This window comes from Dasypus novemcinctus, chromosome 15, assembly GCF_030445035.2.
Source record: "Dasypus novemcinctus isolate mDasNov1 chromosome 15, mDasNov1.1.hap2, whole genome shotgun sequence".
NCBI lineage: Eukaryota > Metazoa > Chordata > Mammalia > Cingulata > Dasypodidae > Dasypus > Dasypus novemcinctus.
The window spans coordinates 62,014,913-62,037,090 of record NC_080687.1 but is presented as its reverse complement, the minus strand read 5'-3'; the positions used below and the strand labels follow the sequence as shown (position 1 = coordinate 62,037,090).

The following is a 22,178-nucleotide window of genomic DNA, read 5'->3' as shown; positions in this document are numbered from 1 at the left end:
TGATAAAGAAGGCCTTTTAGGCAAAGTTGAAGCAATTCAGAAGCACCTTACCTAGCCTGGGAACCTAGTGTTAACTGTGTATACTCCTGTGTAAATCTGTCTGCTCATTTTAAGTGTTAAGAGTGTGTTGTTATAGAAGCTGTAACTTACCTCTTCACATGGCATTTATAGAAAGTGGCATATGGATGGGTCTCACTTAATCAATAACTTTAGCTATAATTTTGGGTCTAGCGTGTGGGTAGCTGAAGTACCAGGCCTTTTGTGATAATACAATGGCCAGGAATATCCACTTACAGTTAAAATATTTAACATTAGTATTCATGATACAAAATCATCTTTCTTACCAGTGAAAGTGCTTATTAAACAACCACATTTTAAGAAGCATACAAATACAGATGAGTAAATAATGAAGGCAATTTTAAGTCTTTTTGTGTAGCACTGACATGTGTGCTATTAATAGTCTGTTTCTGGAATGGGCTTTCATTGTGTGGCCATTAAAGAATTCATCAAAATTTCATATCGCCTGTGTGGGTCTCCATTGTCCGTGGCTGCCATCTGGCTCTGCTTTAGGCCCGGGTGATAATTATTTCATGTGGCACTCAGTTGTCATCACTACCTCCACTGAATCTGTTTACCTTTCCTCCAGGTTTTCTATCTTCTGTCTGTTCTCTGTTCCAGGATGTATGTTAATTTCCAATACTCCCTGTTAGGGGAGGAAAATATTAGTTAAAGGCTGGTTTTAGGCCTTTCCTTTCTCCTCGAGGCATTAGTTAGGTCTCTCCTGCTCTGCCGGAAGTTTGTAGAGGGTTTTTCCACAGTGCAGGCACCATCTGTCTGAGCTGCGACTCCTGTTTCTGAACTGTGGCTCGAGGAGCGTCAGTTGCCAGGCTGGGCGGCTGGGCTTGCTTCCCCCCCTCCCCGTGCTTCTCAGGGCTGCCTTCTGGGGCTGTCAGGCGATTCCCTCGTCTTGTTCTTCTTCATCACACCTCGCACTTCTTCAAAAGGTCAAAATCCTTTTCCTCATCTGTGTTCTTTTGTCTCTGAATCTGAATTAAAGCTTCTCTGTATACCTCAAGAAGCCATTTTTAACCTGCTTGCTCAGAGAACTTAAAATATTTTTATTCAACAGAAATACCTTTTGTTGAATGCAGTGGGCGAGGGGTGGGAGGCGCTACCTTTGTAAACTTCCAGTCGAGGACGGGAGGGAAGATGCCTCAAATAATGGTGACTTGGGCAAGATGGTGTTTTAGAAAATAAGTGCCAGAGAAGATATGGAAGAACACCGAAACTTTTTTTTGGGCAGCGGTGTTTGGGAAAGAGATATAATTGGAGTTGGTAAGATGATTAAGCCCAGCTTTAGAGTTCTTGTTTTTCGGTAGAGTGAGTATTGGTGTTTGAGAATCAAGGGGTAAAAGGCCTGAGGCGGGTGGGACGCCGCACTCCTCAGGTGTCGTCTCAGTTTGCCGAGCTGCCGTGACGAATGCCAGGAAGCTGGCGTTGGAGTAACAATTGGACATTGGGCTCTCGGTGTCCAGGCTAGAAGGCGTTAACCCCTGGCGTCGGCAGCGTTCTGGTGCTGGTTTGCTGCAGTTCTTGGGGTTCCTTGGATTGAAGCCCTGCCCCATATCCCGGGCGAGGAGCTCTCCTTTCTGCTTTTGTGGCTTCTCCCGGGGCCTTCTCTGAGGTCCAGCTTGAGGCTTCTTCCCCTTATGAGGCTTCCAGTAATCCAGATCAAGGCCCGCTGAGCCACACCTAACTTAAAGTAACATCTCTGCAGGTCCTATTTACCTGGGTTCACACCCACAGGAATCTGGGTTAAGATTCAGAAGTTATCTAAATTGGGCCTCTGGAAGGTTTTTGAGCAGTGATGTTTTGTGACAGACTTCTTTGATTTTTTAAAGGAGTGATAGTCTGGCATTGAAGTGCACCTTGATAAGGAAGAGATTAAAAGGCAGAGCAATCAGTAGGAAGTTATTGAAGTGTTAAATCTTAAGAGGAGAATTCCCAGAACTGGGGAGGACAGAATTATAGGGATTTGGGGGGACTAGGAAAGCCGTGGGGTTCATTCTGTTATTTTGGGTCTGGGCATCTGTGATTGAATAGAGAAAGGAGGCTTGTTGAGTCTTGGGTGAGCTGGTGAGGCAGGTTTTACACTCTGGGTGTGAGGTGATGTATGAATGCTTTAGAGGAAATGCTCCGAGGGGAGCTGTGAGTGTGAAGCTGGAGGGAAGGACCAGAGTCTAGATTTGGAATTTACCTGTTTAGAGTTCCTACTTGAATGAAGAGCACCTAGCAGGTGAGATGACAGAGGATTTGAAGGAGGGAGTGACTGTGAGGCCAAGCGGCAGAGTTTCTCGGAGGGGAGGAAGGTGGAAGGAATTGTCTTTGAGAGTCTTCGAGGCTGTACTCTCCTGCATTCCACACATTCTGCCACACCCAAAGTGCGCTCTGCTGAGGCTCCTTCTCAGTTTTGTTTAAACATTTCCGGCAAGTGCCTTCAATTTGTTATGGTTTGTTGTCTGTGCATATTATATCCCTTCTGAACTGTAGTTCTAACCTTGGAGAGAAGAATTCATGCATAAAGTAAACTCATAAGCCTCATAGAAGCCAGAGCCATGTGCTCCAGTGCTATTTGATGAGAGAGAAATCATCCAGAATGTTGAAGAACCTTAGAAGTCTTACCCAGTCAAGGTGAATCACATTCTATGTCAGGAGTTTGATTTCTCCGAAAACGCAGATAATTTCATTTTGGAACTTTTTTTTTAATGGTGGAACATTCTTATATGTAGTGGGTCCCAAATCTACAATGTAATAGACTGTGTACTTTATTGTGCAAAAATTTCCACAAAAATATGTGAGATGGTTGCTAAAACCAGTTTTGTATAATAGAAACATATCAGGAGCTTCTTGAGAATTAATAAGGGTGGCATTCTATCAAACTCTTTTCTTTTTCTCCAAATATAACCTGATGTTGTGTTTCTAACTTTGAAATGAGCTATTTTTGCTGTATTTTTAATGTATCTGGATGTTATGCTTAAAAAGAGGAGGCTGGGGAGTCGATGTAGCTCAAGTGGTTGAATGCCTGCTTCCCCGGTACCTTCTGAAAACAAAACAAATAAATGAAAAAGCCAGCTTTCATTGGGGAGCAGATGTAGCTCAGTGGTTGCCATGTACGAGGTCCTGGTTCAATCCCTGGTACCTCCAAAAAACAAGGAGGCACTCCTACAAGACTGGCTTTATACCTATGCAGTTCCACATATTTGCCAGCAGGGAGTAGCAGAGAACAGTAGCTATTTCTTGCTTGGTTCCCTTAGATAAAGAATCAAAGCGTTTAAAACTGAGAGGAAATGTGGTGATTTAGTCCAAATTCTTTTACTTTTAAGGATATCAAGACTCATAAGAGCCTTAGTTTCAGGCATGTTCAAGATAAAACACCTATTGGAAAAGTCTGACCTTAGCAGTAGGTCCCTATCTTCTTTCTAAAGATCACACTTAGCAAGACTCACTGAGAGCACCTGTGCAGAAGGCAGACTTCCAGGTGTCAATCCAGGCTGTTTGATTCATGATCTCTTGGAGTAAGGCCCGGGACCTGTATTTTTTTTTTTTTTTTCTTTTTACAAATTCTGCAGGTGATTCCACTAAACACTAAGTTCTGAGTCAACCACTATGAGTTCTTAACAGCATGGCAGGCTTTGTGCTATGCCTTCAGGATATAAAGGAAAAGAACCTGTAGTCTCAAGTGATATGCCCGCTGGGGCCAGACAGGTGTTGCACGTGAGCCAGCAGGGTGTAAGCCAACAGGGACCGCGGGGACTGTCCCTCTCTAGGGAGCAGCCAGATGTGGCTATGAGGTAATGCATGCTTAGTGCTGCTAGACCTCTTCTCTTTTAAAGAAAAGCTAGCAGTCCAGAGCTTTGTGTGATATTTCCCAACTTCCACATACTGTGTGGGCCAAACAAAACATGTCTACAGGTTGCAGTCTTCTGGTGGGTTGACCATGTGTGTTACGTCCTTCAGGAACTTAGGCGAGTAGGGTAAACATACACATTTGGCATATGGTGATATCACTGTATGGCCAGACAGGAGTAGAAGGTGAAGTGGAGCACTGCTTGGGAGGTCAAGCAGGCTTTGTGAAGGTGAGCTCTTAAGAGCACCTGTATTTTCTGGGATAAACAAAGTTGTATGGGCAGAGTCTGACTTACCTCTGTTATCCTAACAGGAAACTCCTATATTGGTTTTATATGTGTCTGAGAACAAAAAAATCATTCTCAGTGCTTCAGCTTTTATAATCTTTAAGCAAATGATTTCAATAAATAGCTGTAAAATTTTTATTTGGCTAGGGATGTTTCAAACCAATAATTATATGTCTTGTGCAATTTTAAGCATATCTACTTTTGAGATGAAAGGACTGGGAACTTTGAGATCTATTAAGGTTCAGAAGGTATCCATGAGAAATTTCCTTCTTTTTTTTTTACAGCTTCATTGAGGTATAATCCTCTACCATGAAATCTACTTGTTTTGACACACAATTCAATAATTTTAATTAAATTTACAGTTGTGAAACCATTGCCACAATTCCATTTTAGAACATGTCTATTATCTCCAGAAAATCCCTCATGCCCATTTTCAGTCATTCCCCCTTCCTACCACCCAGTCCAACCACTAATTGAGATTCTGCCTATTTCCTATATATGGCTCCATCAACAAGTAGTCTTCAAGTTGTAGTCTGTATCAGTGTTTTGCTCCTTTTGATTGCTGAACACTACTCCAGAGAAATTTCCTTCTTGCATGTTGTCTGGAGAAAACTGATTTCTTAGCAATTTTGTTACTGGAAGTGTAATTAGCTCCCATCGAGTTGTAAATGGGGTGGTACTATGAGGCAGTTTACTATGGCCTTCTTTGTTGTATTTTAAGTGTGTTTTCTCTTTTGCAACCATATAATTACAGTGAATTATGAAAAAAGGCAATAAATGCACTTGAGAAAACCTAATGCTATGGAATTGTTTAGATATAATACACAAATGACTCTTAAAAACAGAAATATAGATGTAACTATAAAAATGGAGTAACTATGTTCATAATTTAGTATTAAAATATTTCTGGGTATGAGGGAGAAGAGTATATTCCACTTTGCAAATTAGGAGCTATTCCAATAAATTCATATATTCCAATAAAATCATATATAAACTTTTTTGGGGCATTCACAGGGTAAGGCATTCAGCATACAGGAATAACTCAGCATAACTTCTATTGGACTTTTTAAAAATTTAAAAAAATTTTATTTCTCTCCCTATCACAATAAGCATTAGATAAACCTGAAGTAGCCATAAATAGAGGCAAATTAATTCAACATCACTATTACAATAGTCAAAATCAAGGCCACATTTTCTCCGATGTAGTAGTTTTTGTTATAAATTTATATATATATATAAAGATACTGCATGGCATGGCGCTCCTTGTGTGCGGCAGTACTGTGTATAGGCCAGCTTACCACACAGGTCAGGAGGCCTTGGGGATCGAACCCTGGACCCTCCATATGGTAGACAGACGCTCTATCAGTTGAGCCACATCTGCTTCCCCTATTGAACTTCTTTTGTACAGGGAGTATGAGAGTAGGTATGAGATGCTATGAAAGGCCATCTGTAGCTATCTTTTTAAAAGTCATGTTTATCGAGTTAGAATATAGTGTACACATTTCTAAGTGTACAGTTTAGTGAATTTTTAAAGAATGTATTTATTGAAATATGATTCACATACCATGCATTTGCCCTTTAAAGTGTACAATTAAGTGCTTTTCAATATATTCAGAGTATGCAACTATCACCTAATTTCGTAACATTTTTAAAATACTTTTTTTTAAATAAAAAAAATACTTTAGATTACATGAATGTTACATAAAAAATAAAGGGGATTCCCATATGCCCCACTCCCTATACCTCCCACACTTTTCCACATTAACAACATCCTTCATTAGTGTGGTACATTTGTTACAATTGATGGACAATATTACAATATTACAATATTGATGGACAATGTTACAATATTGGATCATTGCCACTAAATGTGGATTATAATTTACATTATTGTTTACACTCTATCCCACACAATTTTGTAAAGTTTTGACAAAATATATAATGACCTGTATTTATCATTGCAACATCATTCAGGACAATTCCAATGTCCTGAAGATGCCTCCATATTACCCCTATTTTTCACTCTCCCTCCCCTCAGATCCTCCCCGTGGCCACTGCCTCCATATCAATGATAATAGTTCTTCCATTGCTAGAATCACAATAAGTTTATAGTAGAATAATTGTAAGCCTACTCTAGTCTATCATTCATTCCCCAATCCTGAGGATTCTGGGAGGGTGATGCCAGCTCCACCTCTAATTGAGAGGGCCCTTAGATCCCATGGGGCTGATAGATGTGACTATCTTGCTTGCAGTTGCTGTTCTCTCTGTTCTTTGGGATGGTCGTTGTCCATAATCATCTCCTTGATAGTTAGTTGTCCTGGGTGTGTCCAATGAACTGGAGAGTAGGTGTTGCAACTCTGTTGAGATTCAAGCCCCAACTGGAACATGGACAGCCCAAAGATTTTAAGTTTCTTGGACACACACCTATCAAGTCTAGTACTAACTATAGATTCAAATAGAAAGCACAGAAGAACCATGTGTAGGGAAACCACAAATGAGTCCAATTCTGTCAGAACATTTTCATCACCCCTCTTCCCCAACAAAACACTTTACCCATTGGCAGTCACTCCCATTTTTCTCCTTTCCCTAGTGCCTGGCAACCACTAATCTTCCCGTCTCTACAGATTTGCCTATTCTGGGCATTATATAAATGGAATCATGCAATATTTGATCTTTTATGCTTGGCTTATTTCACTTAGCATAATGTTTCCAATGTTCATCTATATTGTAGCATGTGTGAGTGCTTCATACCTTGCTATTGCCAAACAATATTCCATTGTGTGGTTATACCATAGTCTGTTTATCCATTCATTTGTTGTTAGACATTTGGATTGTTTCCCCTTTTTGGCTAACATGAATGATGCTTAATATGGTGTGTAAGTTTTTATGTGGATATACATTTACATTTCTCTTGAGAAGAGTTGTATCTATCTATTTGCTTCCTAGAAATTCATTGTTGAATTGAAAGAAGGTTTACCTGTGGGTGCCAGAAGGACTACACTGATGTTGGCTTGAAGTAGGTATCCATCAAGAATCCATTAAGAACTGGGAATTCTTGTGTAAACAGGTCACCTTAACTCCATTCCTTATTCTTAAGCTTATCCTGGATAAAAAAGTATATCATAGGAACTAGGGTATAACTATCATTTTGAAGTCATATAAAATAAATAGTGACTCTCACCTATAATACAGACATACTCATTCCCAAAATGAATGTTTCCCACAGTGAAGACTCTCATAGTAATTCACAGGGAGATAAGCAGGTAATTGTTGAGACTTGCTCATGTGTGTGTGAGCCATTTCTACAAAAGAAAAAACAACAATAAAACAGCATCTTTTTATGCTTGAGAACCCATGATTGTATTAAGCATTTGAAGTATACTTAGAATATCCTGATAATGGATGTTCACATCTCCCTGTGTCTTGTGTGCTATTTAAAAACTCCTTCATGTAGAAAAGAATTTATGTACAAGACCAGACATTTGCTAGACCATTTTACTTCAGAATATTTTCCTTATTGTCTGCAATAGCATAAGTTGAAGTATGAGCTGTGCTTATAGACAAAATGTAATTTACTCTTCAGGAGTAGCTTTTGTGATTGTTACTAGAACTAAGCACTTTTTTGTGTGATGTTTTCAGGAAACTTACTGGCTGCTAATAGGGCTCAGGCTTGTTTTGAACTTTGTATCTTGATGCCACCTGGCACATCAATTATTGTCAGCCCTGGAGCAAGTCTTCCTTTCTTCTCTTGGTTTTATTTAGTTCTTTTCAGTTATAGTTCATTTTTGGATTGTTAATAATTGTGGTTTAACGAAAAGAATTTAAGACCATAAGCTAAAGGTTTGATTGTAGCATTATATTTTAAGAAAGTGGGCCACTTCTTCTGGACTAGAAATTACTTTTAAATATATCCTCCCCACCCTCCTCGGCCAATTGATTGGTTTTGTGGTGATTGAGTATAAGTTCTGAATATTTATAAAGAGAGTTGGCCTTTAATTAACCAGGGACAAAACATGGAACTTTACTTTTTATTGCCTATTTCCCTCGCCTCTGAGCTGGCTGTGTAAAGACTTGGCCCTTCCCAAGAGGAGGTGAAGTGGGAGGTGTAATTAAAACTATCCACTCTGAGACAAAGGTCTTAAAAGGGACAGTGGGGCAGGACAAATATTTAGACATTTGACCACTATGTGATTTTTGGATTCCATTTAGAATTCAGTGATCTGTGCAATTCTAATTACCATATCTTGGAAGACTGAGAGTTGGCTTTGGTTTTGCTATCAAATGATGTTAGTATTGGCAAAATAGTCCTAGTATGCCCTGGAATATTCTTTAGTACAATTTTAAATCTTAATAGAGGCTAGTGACTTGAGAATTATGTCCTACTATTGTGTTGTATAATACCATGCTATTTGCTGAATATACAATATAAGCTTACGAAGAACATGCTGTAATCAAGTTTAAAATGCCATTCTAGCCACACATTTCCAAACAGGGCTAGACTTTTAAAGATGAATTTCCACAAATTGCTGCTTCTTTCCTTCTTATTCCTAGTGTCTTGCACGATGAGGGATGTGTATTTAGGTAGTCATTAAATGACTTTTGGGTGAATGAAGAATGCTTTTCTATTATCTTATTTAAAATTAAGACAGAATGTTTGAATAGAAAGTTAAATTCTAACATAGTCTGGAAAAACTTCCAAGTAGCAAAGCAATAGTGGTAACAAACTCTTGATTTTGAAGGTATCATCCAAGTATATTCCCTTTCAAAAAGTGACTTGTTTCCATTGGCTCTTGTGTGGTTTTATTCTTGGGCTATTGGCAAAAGTAGTATGGGCTCACTCTTGTGCAGCAGAAGGTAACTTTAATAAAGTGCTTTGAGAAACTGAGGCAGGTTCTCTCTCCAAAACACCTGCCTCCAACACATACCCCCTGAAATTTAACCATCAGTATTTTATTTATTTTATGCTTTAGATTATATAAATGTTACATCAAAAATATAGGGGGATTCCCATATACCCCATCTCTTCCCCCTCCTACCCTTTTTCCCACTAATAACATCTTTCATTATTGTTTCATTTGTTACAATTGATGAGCACATAATGAAACATTGCTACTAACCATGGTTTGTATTTTACATCATAGTTTAAACTTTGCACCGCACAATTTTATAGGTTTGACAAAATGTATAATGGCGTGTATCTTTCATTGCAGTGCCATGCGGGACAATTCCTAACCACCAGTTTTGTCTTTTGTTGTCTTGTTCTTCCTTGAAAGTGCATATATTCACAGGAAAATAAATTTGATTTAACGTTAAGTTAAACCAAGGAGACGTTGAGTAAGACAGTCCTGCCCTTGAGGGTATGCAGTGTGGAAAGGGATGGCATGAGCACGGCAAAGTAGGACCCTGATTGTGTTTAGAATTCACTCAGTACTTTCAGAGACACTCACTTGACATTCAGAGTGCAGTTACACAGGGAACTACTTACTAACCTAGGCCTTGAGTCATGTAATTTTATTGTAACTCGGTTTCCTCATCTGTAAACTGGAGATTAGACCTCCTACCACATAGGGTTGCTGTGAAGATTAAGGAATATTGTGCACAAAGCAAATAGAATAAATGTCGTTATCCAGGTTCCTGTTTTATAGCTGAGGAAACTGCGGCCTCGAGAAGTGAGAAGACAAACTTTATTATGCTTTATTGCACAGTGAGTCTCAGCTTCTCTGACTCCTAGTTCCCCTACCCCCTGTTTTTTGAGGGATACATTACTAGGGTTGTTTAAAAAGGGCAGAACCCATCCTTTGGGTAGTACTTGCTTCTCTAACATCATCAATAACCTTTTCTTTTTTTTTTTTTTAACCAACATATTGCTTTATTTCTTAGTGGTAGTTAATTAAGGCTTTTTAGATTCATACAGCATGCAGTGATTTGAACATAGAATTAAAAAAAAAAAAGCTTTCAATTTATCAGAGCCAGGAAGGAAGCAATGTTTTACAACAGATAAATTTCCTAATGAGACCTTTTGCTTGGTCTCTAAAAATTTGCAGAGTTGTTTCCCCAGTAACCTCCATCATAGATTCCTACTGCCAGGGGGAGCAGAATGGATGAAGAGAAAACTGGGAGAAAGGGAGAAAGTGGAAAGAAAGTATGTCCTGGGCAATCACTGTGAAAAGTCTGCTTTGTCTGGTATTTGGAAGAATGTTTAGGTGATGTGGTCAAGTGGCGGCAATAAAGAAATTCATCATGAGATAGCCCTTCTCTGTTTCAGGGCGCCATTTTGGATATCCCTTCTTATTCCAGGAGTATTGAATTAGCTCACTTGGAGGACACAATAACCTTTTCAATATTTTTACTTGAGAAAGTACAGAGCTAGTAGGTAAACATATATTCTGCTTAAATCATGTTTATTATTATTTTTTTTAAAGATTTATTTTATTTTTTATTTAATCCCCCCACCCCTGGTTGTCTGTTCTCTGTGTCTATTTGCTGCGTCTTGTTTCTTTTGTCCACTTCTGCTATCTACAGCGGCAGGGGAAGTGTGGGCGGCGCCATTCCTGGGCAGGCTGCACTTTCTTTCGTGCTGGGCGGCTCTCCTTACGGGTGCACTCCTTGCGCGTGGGGCTCCCCTACGTGGGGGACACCTCTGCGTGACACCGCACTCCTTACGCACATCAGCACTGCACATGGGCCAGCTCCACACGGGTCAAGGAGGCCCAGGGTTTGAACCGCGGACCTCCCATGTGGTAGACGGACGCCCTAACCACTGGGCCAAGTCCGTTTCCTGTATATTTATTTTTTACTTAATGCATTTGACTGTGAGGCACAGTCCTTGCATTTATGTTTTTGACACAGGTAGCCAAAGAAATCTGGCAAAAATAATTGTATCACAAATAATGATATAGATGTCCCATGAAATTCATAGTAAGATATTTACCTGTTTTGTGGAGTCATGGGTGCCATATAATGGTTGCTTCAAAATTGAAGTTATTGAAAGAAAGGAAAGAAGGATGTTTTAAATTCATTGAAAGCTTTGGAGACCAGCTGAAAAGCATGCCAGTTACTTGATGTGTATAGAATGGCCTGGGGCTTCTCACAGAGAACTCCATGCTCTATGTGGATTATCTCATTGTCAGGTGATTATATGTGAACACTCACTTCTCTCCTTGAGTGGAAAATGGAGGCCGATTCACCTTGTGTGGAATTGTTTTACAATGTAGATCTTGTGCTCCACAGTGTCTTCTGAAGTTAAGAGGTCTTTGGGATTTTTTTCCCCCCAATAATTATGTTGAAATGATTGGGATGATGGTATGTCTGTATCTTAAATATCTAGTAGCTGGTCAATTAATTAGTAGATAACTTATTTTGGAATCAATCGTGAGCCCCATTGAAGCATTTAAAGCCTTTTCTTTTTTTTTTTGGTGGGCAAACCTTCCGTCCCTGCTTTTAAAACAAGTTCAAACTGGCATAATGGTTTTGTACTGTGATTTACACAGTATGGCAGTGTGTGCTTTTGGGATTCCAGCAATCTTTAAAGGCTCTTAAAGAAATTGAAAAATTTAAACGAGGTGAGTGCTTGTGACTTGCGGAGTGTTTTGCTGATAACCAGTCTGGTATGAAGTGGTCTTTGAGAAGTTCCCAGAATGCTTGGGATTTAAATCATGTGGATTATGTGGTCAGAATTGGAACTGAGAGATGGAGCTTTAGAGAAACTTGTTGCTTATATTAGTTGGAAATCTAACCCAGCAAAAAAATTAAACCATAAACAAAACAGTAAAGGGTGTGAAGAGAATTAATACATTTCATGGCAACAGAAATTGTTTTTGAAATTTGGGAACTTGGCACTTATTGCCTATTTTGCTGATAGATATTGTCTTCCATAAAACCTGCCCTTTAAAAGTGTCATATTAAAGACTTCTCTGGAGGCTACAGGTGGTAAGACAGGTTTGGCAGCAGGGTTTTCTTGGGCGTGCTGCTCCGCCCTTAATATGCTCAGAGGGACTAATTGCAACTTCACAGAAAGCATCCGCCCTAGAGCCCGGTACTTGGCTTCTTGAGACTTTCCATCTGATGGTTGACCAGTGCACACGGACTAATGAGCAGAATAAGCCCTACATTTTCTTGAGGGGTCAAAATCTTTTCACTTATTTATGTCCAGCTAAGCAGAGACAGGACAACTATTTCTCACCCCTTTAAAAATTAGAGGACTGAGTAGTGACTTAGAAATATGTAGTGTGAGATGGCCCAGTATTGCACGCCGGGTCTTCTCTGATCTATTGCTCCTGAAATGATCTCAGGTGGCAATGATTTTATTTTACTGAGTTAGGAAAATATGTAAAAGGAGCAGAGAGGTAAAAAAAAAAAAATGACGAGATTTTATAGAAAGCAAGGTGTGGCTGTTTGACTGCATAGTGGTCACCTCTGTTGGTTTTTACTTTTGATAACTTAAGTAGGAAATATGTGCTCTCTGTTTATTTAGTTGATATGAATCACAGCCTCCTAATGTAAAATGTATCACGCCTTAAATAACTTGCCAATAATTAAAGTTCAAAATTGTTGAAAAACTTAATGAGTAATTGTTAGATTAGAACTATTAGTCAAGCAGTTGTTATTTCAAGATTCTGGAATTTCTTTTTTTTTTATTTTTAAGATTTATTTATTTTTACTTCCCCTCTCCCTCCACCTCCCCTTGCCCTGCTGTTTTAGATGTCTGAATCCATTCACTGTGTGATCTTCTGTATCTCTTTCTTTTTTTTGTCTTCTTTTCGATTTTTTCTTCTCTAGGATTCACCAGGATTTGATTCTGGGGATCTCTGATGTGCAGAGAGGTCCACCTCAGTTCCTGGTTTCTCCTGCACTTCACCTTGACTCTTCCCTTTATCTCTCTTTTGTTGCGTTGTCATCTTGCTACGTGACTCACTTGCATGGGCACTGGCTCACCGTGTGGGCACTGGGCTCACCGTGCGGGCCCTTGGCTCTCTATGCAGGCACTTGGCCCCCACACGGGCACTCGCATAGGTACTCAGCTCACTGTGCAGGCACTCACATGGGCACTCAGCTTGCTGCGCGGGCAGTTGGCTCACCACGTGGCACTAGCTCTCTGCACAAGTATGCTCTCTCTTCTTCTTTTTCACCGGGAGGCTCCAGGGATCGAACCCCCAGGTCCTCCTGTATGGTACGTGGAAGCCTTATCACTTGAGCTACATCCGCTTCCCTGGAATTTCTTTCAGAATACTGAATTCTTCTTAAAATATATATTTTTTGTGTGTGCTTTAAACAAATTGCGCTATGTCTTGGAGTCTTTTATCCATATATATATATATTTTGCAGTGTTTTTAGGATACAGAAGATAGTCTAGTGGAATTCCATAATGTGTCAACACAGTTTCTTGTTTTAACTAAAGGATGTTACGTCTGGCAGAAGAGGGGCTTATTTGCTAAGATGACTCTTCTACAGCTAATAATAGTAGCCAACATTTGTGACTGCTTCTGTGAGTTAGGCATATGCCAAGAGCTTCATATGCATTGTCTTATTTAATTCTCAGGATATCCCTGTGGGATGGGTACTCTTTGTTTCCAGTACACGGGAGGGAAAACTAAGAAGTTTAGTAAGTTGTCGAGTGTCACGGGTAGGAAGTGACAGAGCAGAGATTCAAACACAGGTTCCAGAGCCCGACTGTTATCACCCTTCAATGGAAGAGTTGTGCCATGGTGTGCTCTTAAAGAATGCATTCGCCAAGGCAGCTTCTATAGACCTAAAATGCCTACTATAGATTAATGCTTTTTAAAATTTTTGGTATAAAAATTGGAAAACAATTTTTCCTTTAATTTAACTTTTTGAAGGATCTTGAGTGAGTTTTTATTTATATGTGTATATTAATAGTAATTGTCAATTACTTTTCTCAATCAGATTTTTTTTAAATTATTGAGGTTGGGGAAGCTGGTATATGCACTATGAATATTTTGTAATATTGATTTAAAAAATGGCCTGAAAAAAATATTAAAACATTTAAAGAGAATTTTCATTATTTTAAAGTTTAGAATGTCATATTTTGTTCATACACACACACACATGCATGCACATAACATTGTCATGATTTAAGACAACAACTGTCTTTTTCTGGGGAGAAAAATGTTAATTGTACGTTTTTACTTATTGATGTTCCCATTTATGCCCTTAGCAATGGACAATTTTTTTGAGGGCTCATTACAAAGTAAAATGCACTAATTTAGGTAGAAAAATTCTAAACACAGTTTGAAGATAATTTAATTTCTTTTAGTTTAAAAGGCAGTTTAATATCTCAGGCAGTTGAGACAATCTCTTAAAATGCTTTAGGTTTTTGGTTTCTCTCCCATGTGAATAGTGTATTAGTTAGTATATTACTTCTGTAACTTTCTAAAAAGTGAGAACTTTCTGAGCCTTAATTTTTTTTCAATTGTGGAAAGGGAATAGTAAGGATTATTAAACTTAAGGATTGTGTGAATTGTATTGGTAATGAGAAAAAGTAGCTAACACAGAAACTGGTGTTTCCGTTTTCCTTTCTCCTCTAGGTGTAGGAGATATAGGAAATTGGGTTAAATCTTACGATTCTGACCTCTTTTAAAAAGTCACCCTTTTTCTATGAATTAATTTGTTTATCTATTGTACAAGAAACACCTGTTGGTTGTTAATGAATGTAAATAAGCAAAAAATAATAACATTGAGTAGAATTTTACCACTTAGAATTAGTTACTAGTAATATATTTACTCCATAATGATTTATGTAATACTTAAGAAGTTATAGAAATTGGGATTATAACCTACTTTATTACTATAGTAATTGTTGGGGATTCAGTCATGTCACCCACAAAAGGCCTGGTTCTGTGAGTGTGACCCATTTGTAAATAGGACCTTTAAAGATGTTATTTAGTTATTTTTTAATTTCTCTCCCCTTCCCTTCCCCACACCCCAGTTGTCTGCTCTCTGCGTCCATTTACTGCGTGTTCTTCTGTGTCTACCTGCATTCTTGTCAGTGGCACCAGGAATCTGTGTCTCTTTTTGTTACATTATCTTGCTGTGTCAGTTCTCTGTGTGTGTGGCGCCACTCCTGGGCAGGCTGTGCTTTTTTGCGCAGGACAGCTCTTCTTGCAGGGCACGTTCCTTGCGCGTGGGGCTCCCCTACGAGGGGGACACCCCTGCATGGCATGGCACTCCTTGCACACATCAGCACTGGGTGTGGGCCAGCTCACCACATGGGTCAGGAGGCCCTGGGTTTGAACCCTGGACCTCCCATGTGGTAGGGGGACGCTCTACCAGTTGAGCCAAATTCTCTTCCCTAAAGATGTTACTAGTTAAGGTGTGGACAAACTGAGTTAGGGTTTATCCATTATGGCTGAGGTCCTTGTAAGTAAAGGAAATTAGTTACAGAGAGAGGGAGTCATGGGCAGCAGCCAGAAACTGAAAGTCAGTGGAACCTGGAAGAGAAAGAAAACACCGCTACATGCAAGGCCATGTAATGTAAAGGCCAAGGAACCCCAAAGACTGTTAGGCAGCCGAAGATACCATGCCCGGGGGAAGCAAGCCTTCTAGTCTATGAACTAATAAATTCCTGTTGTTAGGGCAACCCATTGTATGGTATTTATTTTAGCATCCAGGAAACTAAAACAGTATTTTTTTTACAAGTAATAAATATGCTTTCATGCTATGAATTTAAATTTCATGTAGCTTTCTATTTTATTGTTGTATCCAATTGTAACTGATTTTTTATGGCTGGCCATTAAGGATATTTGAATTGTTGGTACCGTACATAATGCTGTGAAACAAGTCCTCGATGTCATTATATTTTTATTCTTGTCCTGTTGTCATCTTAGTATAAATTCCTCGATCTGCATATACTGAGCCAACATGGGCATATTTTAGATTTCTAACACATATCACAAACTGCCCTCCAGAGTGGTGATATCATTTTACAGTACCATCAATAGTGGACAGAATGAGCCAGACGCCTATATCCTTAATAATGTAGACTACTATTTAAATATCTTTGCTTAGTTTGTATATTCCATCTTTAATACTTTATAAGTGGAGTCTTTGAGCTCATTATTTAGATTTTGGAAAACATATAAACACAACTACACATTGATATTTTGATGGGGGGGTTGGTCTGAAATCTACGTGTCTGATCTTGCCCATTTATTGTCTTTTTGTGCACTGGTGTTCTTTTGAGGGTTCATTATTGGGGAGTGTTGTCAGAGTAGTATCTTCAGGGCCAATGATGTGATGAAGTTAAGCAGATCCTTGTGTTAGCTGCTCTCAAATACTTGATTGCACAGCATGTCAGACATTACAAAACTAATAAGTAGGTGTCGGATAAGTTGACTGGGTTTAAAGAGGTTATATAAACTTGCTTAAGAATCACATAGCTAATAGACAGTGAAAGTGGGATTTGAATTTACTTTTGGCTTTCCATGATGTCACTTACTATACTCCTCCATCTCTGTTGGCCCAACCCCTGCAGATGACCGTTGTCTCTCCACTGCAATATCTGCGTCTGCAGGGCTCAGCCCTTCTGTCTCCTAAGTTGTTGCTTCTAATCAGTGTTGATTTGGGAACTTCTCATATTGTTTCTGTGGTGGGTAATTAAGTGTTGGTGGCCCTTGTGGGCTTTCCTCTTGCTATTGAGTGTAGACTCTGACATCTGCTTTGGATATTTCTGAGCCCTTTTCATATTTTTGGTTTTGGGTAGGAGTTTCCAAAGAGATGAGATGTTAGTGTATTTTCACTAGTTAGCATCAGCGATCACCTTGAGTTTGTTTTGGATTTATTTGGTGGCAAATTCAAGATTTTGTAAACAGGTTATCTGGGATAATCCATGGGCCATTCAAGGTTATCCCTAAAAGAATATACCATTCTCTTTGAATGTATTTTACTGTGCTTTTAAACCTTGTGCTATGCAGCTGTGAGCTCCTTGAGGGTAGAGCCACCTGTTTTATTTATCTCCACCTAGTATCTAGCACACTGACTGTAATAGAGACACACAGCAAATGTTTAATTCATGTAACATTGTAGCCCTTCTATAGATTAATGCAGTGTACGGAAACATCTTGTATTTCTTCCTGTGTATGTCGTCTACTGGTTCAGGCTCCTGTCTGTTTGTAGAACCACTTTATGAGAAACAAACGTTAATCCTAAAAGTAACTATTATTTTGTTAGACTATAGATGTATTGTTGGGCATGTGGAAAGATGCAGAATTAAGATGCAGAAGGATACAAGGTGGGACTGTAAAGATGGCACTGTGGGTGAGAGAGGCAGGAGTAGTGGAGCATTATTTTGATGAGCTCTGCAGCTGACCTGGGATTTATGATTAGTGAGTTCCCAATTCAGGATTCTAGGAACATATTTCTCCCAGAAGTGGCAGGTGGAAGCAGATCTCCTGCTCTCAAGTCGGGGTGGCTACATCTTTAGGGCATCTGTCACTGCAGTTGGCCCCGTGCTCACAGCAAAGGGGACTCCGCACCAGGAATTGTGCTTGGCTCAGCTCTTTCCCACCACAGCCCCAGGTTCATCCCCTGTGCAATCCCCTTTCCTATCCCAACTGCTCCTCCTCCTAGGCATAAAAGCTCTGGATAGAAGGTGGTCTCTTCATATGTAAAAGCCTTCCTTTGGGAATGACCTGCTTAAAATATTCGTAATTTTAACCCCTCTGTTTCCCCTTTCTATGCTAGAATCAATAGTCTTCTCCACAGGCCAATTAGACCAATTAGGCCAATTAGGGTTGTTTCATGAATAAGTTTAAGGAGAGTCATGCCCTGTGCTATTTAGCTTTGTAATGAAACTTGAAGAATTAAAAGATGGAATTGAAACTAATGATGTGCATATATATATAATTTTTGGTATTTCAATTTTATATCTTAGCGTTTTTTTTTCTTAACATGTTTTTATTTCCTCTTAGTAGAATATAATACCACCCATAGTCTTTTTATAGAAAATATGTTGGAAATACAGTTTAACTTTTAGCTTTTGATTAGCATTCAATAAAATGGTTGCATTAAAGAAAACACTTGGGGAGTGGATGTAGCTCAAGTGGTTGAGTGCTTTCTTACTGTATACGAGGTCCTAGGTTTGATCCCTGGTACCTCCTAAATACAAAGAAATGGGAAAAAAACCCACAAAAAACAGCTCTCATTGGGGAGCAGATGTAGCTCAATGGCCAAGTGCCTGCTTCCCATGTATGAGGTCCTGGGTTAAATCCCAGGTACCTCCTGAAAACAAAACCACACACACACAAAAAACACCTGTATGACTATTTGCTCATATTAAAATAGTTAACCTCCTTGTTTGTACACAGAATAGTACCTCATTTCCTCTGTGGAACAATATTTGCTGATGTATACTAATCCTTCAAGTGTAATACTAAATGTATTTAAATTAATATAATATTGACCTTGATTTTATGCTCTCTCTGGTTAAGAGAAAATGAATGCCCTAATCTATCTTTCAGGCAGTAACGGAGAAGAATTTTGAAACAAAGGATTTTCGAGCATCTCTAGAAAATGGTGTGCTGTTGTGCGAGTAAGTATTTAAAGCATTTTAAACATAATTCGAAAGCAAAGATGCATGCATGTGTGAAGTGCGAGGCATGCGGGTGTGAGAGTGCATGTGTATGTGTGTGTCTGACTGTGCGTGCATGCTATGAGATGTCTACCCTGCCATGGTTGCCTCAGTCACAGAGAGGTGTTCTTGGACTCAGGTGAGATTTGATCCCTGCAAACTGACACCCCCACAGCACAAGATGTTGGGAAGAGGTTGTCAGTCTCTGTATCTAAAAGTACTACTGGTCAAATATATATTATTTTTAATTAGTAAACAGGAAAGATTCTATTATTACTTGATGGGCCAATTGGGGTGAGTAGTTGAGGAGGAAACTTCTTTACATTTCACCACCTATCACTTACTCTGAATATTCTAACATATGGAATTACCTAGTTTAGAAGTTAATTTAATTTTTTTTCTTAATGAAATGATGATTGGAGAATAATTTAGGCAGTAGTAAAATTTTAAGCTTTAAGTGGAGTTATTACATTACTAATATCAATTTGAATCATGGGCCATTCGTCCAATTAATATGATATTATTGAAAACCACCTCCCAGGCTTTGGTTACCATAAATGAAACATGCTGGCGCTGTGATTGGTGGTATGAGGATTATATTGCATGTTTAGTGTACTGTTTTATTCTCCAGTGGACACATAGTACAGTTTGCCAGGTGTATGACAGGCCTGTTAAGTGTGAGAATAAAATTCTGAGTCAAGGTGCAGGTTGCAGAAGTAAGCAAATAAATTATAAGAATGTACTTGAGTACCCACCCATATTTATGAACATAATTATTCCAACTTATCGCACAGGTATTTATGGAATCTGCCCACATGTAAGCACTGGGAGTGTTTGTGCCATACTCAGATGATTTTGATTATCCTTTTGAAGGAGGTTGTTTGCAACAAAGATCAGCAGTCAAGGGGCTGAGTTGCAAAGTTCAATAATAATACATATATTAAGGTTTTTATAAACTATCAGACTTTGCATAGGTGTAAGTTGTTGGTATATGGCGATGTGGATAGTCGTCTTTATCTCATGAGCTCTGTGAGTAAGTGATAAAACTGCTTTGTTTTAGGGCAATGTTAAGTTGAACCATGTGGAGTTGCTGCTATGCAACCATAGACACCTGCAGAAGTGTCAATTTCATGTGGTTCATCCTAATATATAGTATGGTAGGCATGTGCATAAGGGTCACAGATGACATTTTAGGGATGTTTCTTGTCTTCTTTTGATGTCATATTCAGAATCATCATTGCCAAGTAGTCTTTAAACAAATTTAAGTAGTCCACTTTGTCAGTCCAATTGGTCATTGACAAGAAATTCCTTTTTTTGACTTGAAAATTGTATGATTTAAATACTACTGTGTTCAGAAGATGGAGGGGGAAAAGGCAATCCTTCTTGAGAAGAGGCAAATGGCTTGCAAACGACCTTAGCAATGAATATGTGCTACTTAGAAGTTTGTAGCAAAATCATTTTCATGTCAATTCTAAAGCCCCTGCAGAGGAGATAACTGGGATTATGGGGGAAAGGTACCTATCAAGCACTGAGTTTTTTTTTTTTTTTAAGCATGTAAGAGAATTGAGCCCAAAGAGATGATTTTTTAAGTCACTTTTGCATTATGTACTTCCCATGATGACCTATTGCTCAAAACAGTTTTAGGGGTCCCCCTTTTTGTGTGCATTGCCTCCATAACTAGCTCATCAAATATATTTGTAGTGAAACCTATTTTTTATTTCAGAATGCAATTTATACACTAGCTCTGGCTCTGAAATATTTGAGTGATTTCTTTCTTTCTTATTTATTTCTCTCCTCTTACCATCCCCCCCACCCCATTGTCTGCTCTCTTGTGTCCATTCGCTGTGTGTTCTTCTGTGTCCACTTGCATTCTCGCTGGCACCAGGAATCTGTGTCTTTTTTTATTGTGTCATCTTGCTGCGTTAGCTCTCTGTATGTGTGGCGCCACTCCTGGGCGGTCTGTGCTTTTTTCACACAGGACGGCTCTTCTTGCAGGGCGCGTTCCTTGCACGTGAGGTTCCCCTACGTGGGGGATACTCCTGCATGACATGACACTCCTTTTGCGCAACAGCACTGCACATGGGCCAGCTCACCACATGGGCCAGGAGGCCCTGGGTTTGAACCCTGGACCTCCTATATGGTAGGTGGATGCTATATCAGTTGAGCCACATCCACTTCCCTTGAGGTGATTTCTTATGCTATATCCACCCTGAAAGGAGAGCACATTGTTACCAGTGAGGATGTTCAGAATTGATGAAAAACTGTTTTGACCACAGGCAGTAATATTAGAATAAATATATAGGTTTTGCCTTAATGGTGATAATAAACTTTTAGACACATGTTTAGAGATATATTGATTTAGAAAAAGTCAGTTTAATTCACAGACTTATAAAAACTTAATCTTAGGTTGTTTGCTAACTGGAATGACAGTGATTTGGAATTTTATACATTACTGGAAAACCCATTACACTTGAAATCAATGTTTCTTCAAAGTAGCTTAAATAAACATTAAGTGGTGGTAATCAGCAATTGTAGTTTACTGTGAAACATCAAAAAATTGCAAATATTTGTATTGAAAAAATTCTTTCTCTAAATTTTTTTTTTTTTTTTTAAAGATTTATTTTTTTTTAATTTATTTAATTCCCCTCCCCTCCCCCGGTTGTCTGTTTTCTGTGTCTTTTTGCTGCATCTTGTTTCTTTGTCCGCTTCTGTTGTCGTCAGCGGCACGGGAAGTGTGGGCGGCGCCATTCCTCGGCAGGCTGCTCCTTCCTTCGCGCTGGGCGGTTCTCCTTATGGGTGCACTCCTTGCGCGTGGGGCTCCCCTACGCGGGGGACACCCCTGTGTAGCACGGCACTCCTTGCGCGCATCAGCACTGCGCATGGGCCAGCTCCACATGGGTCAAGGAGGCCCGGGGCTTGAACCGCGGACCTCCCATGTGGTAGACGGACGCCCTAACCACTGGGCCAAAGTCCGTTTCCCTCTTTCTCTAAATTTTGAATCACATTATTTATAGTCACTGGTTAACAAAGGTGTACTAATCCAAAAGGTAGTGAGTTAAAAAAAAAAAAGCCCAGGTAACTATATTCTGTATATATCTAAAACTGAGGAAGGATTAGCTGGTTAATCTATGAAAAGATTAAGCAGACCCCACCATCTGTGAGCACATCTGCCTGAGTTATGCCTAAGAAGAAACAAAATCAGCCTTTCAGAGGTTGGTATTATAAGTCCTGACTTCTAAGTTGATGGTACATATAGTAAGCTGTCTGTCTTTGAGGATATTTTACCCTTTAGAGAACTCAATTTTAAGTGAAACATAATTAGGATATTTTTGAAATCCAAATTCATTTTCTTGTAGGAAATGGCAGACTTCTGTTTGGCTCATTGCCAGAAAAATACTGAT

General features: G+C 39.2%; 1 protein-coding gene and 1 pseudogene across 7 annotated transcripts in view; one reads left to right on the top strand and one right to left on the bottom strand.

The window, feature by feature from the left end:
• The window catches only part of LOC139436594 (caspase-3-like), a 34,481-nt pseudogene extending 32,856 nt beyond the window's left edge, over window positions 1-1,625 (bottom strand).
• Window positions 1-22,178, top strand: part of LMO7 (LIM domain 7) — a 231,272-nt gene that overhangs the window by 82,143 nt on the left and 126,951 nt on the right. For all 7 annotated transcript variants that reach the window (XM_058276567.2, XM_023584944.3, XM_058276576.2 and 4 more), the window contains exon 2: window positions 18,668-18,738. In XM_058276567.2, coding sequence (XP_058132550.1) covers window positions 18,668-18,738 — 71 coding nt within the window. The remainder of the gene's footprint in view (window positions 1-18,667; window positions 18,739-22,178) is intronic.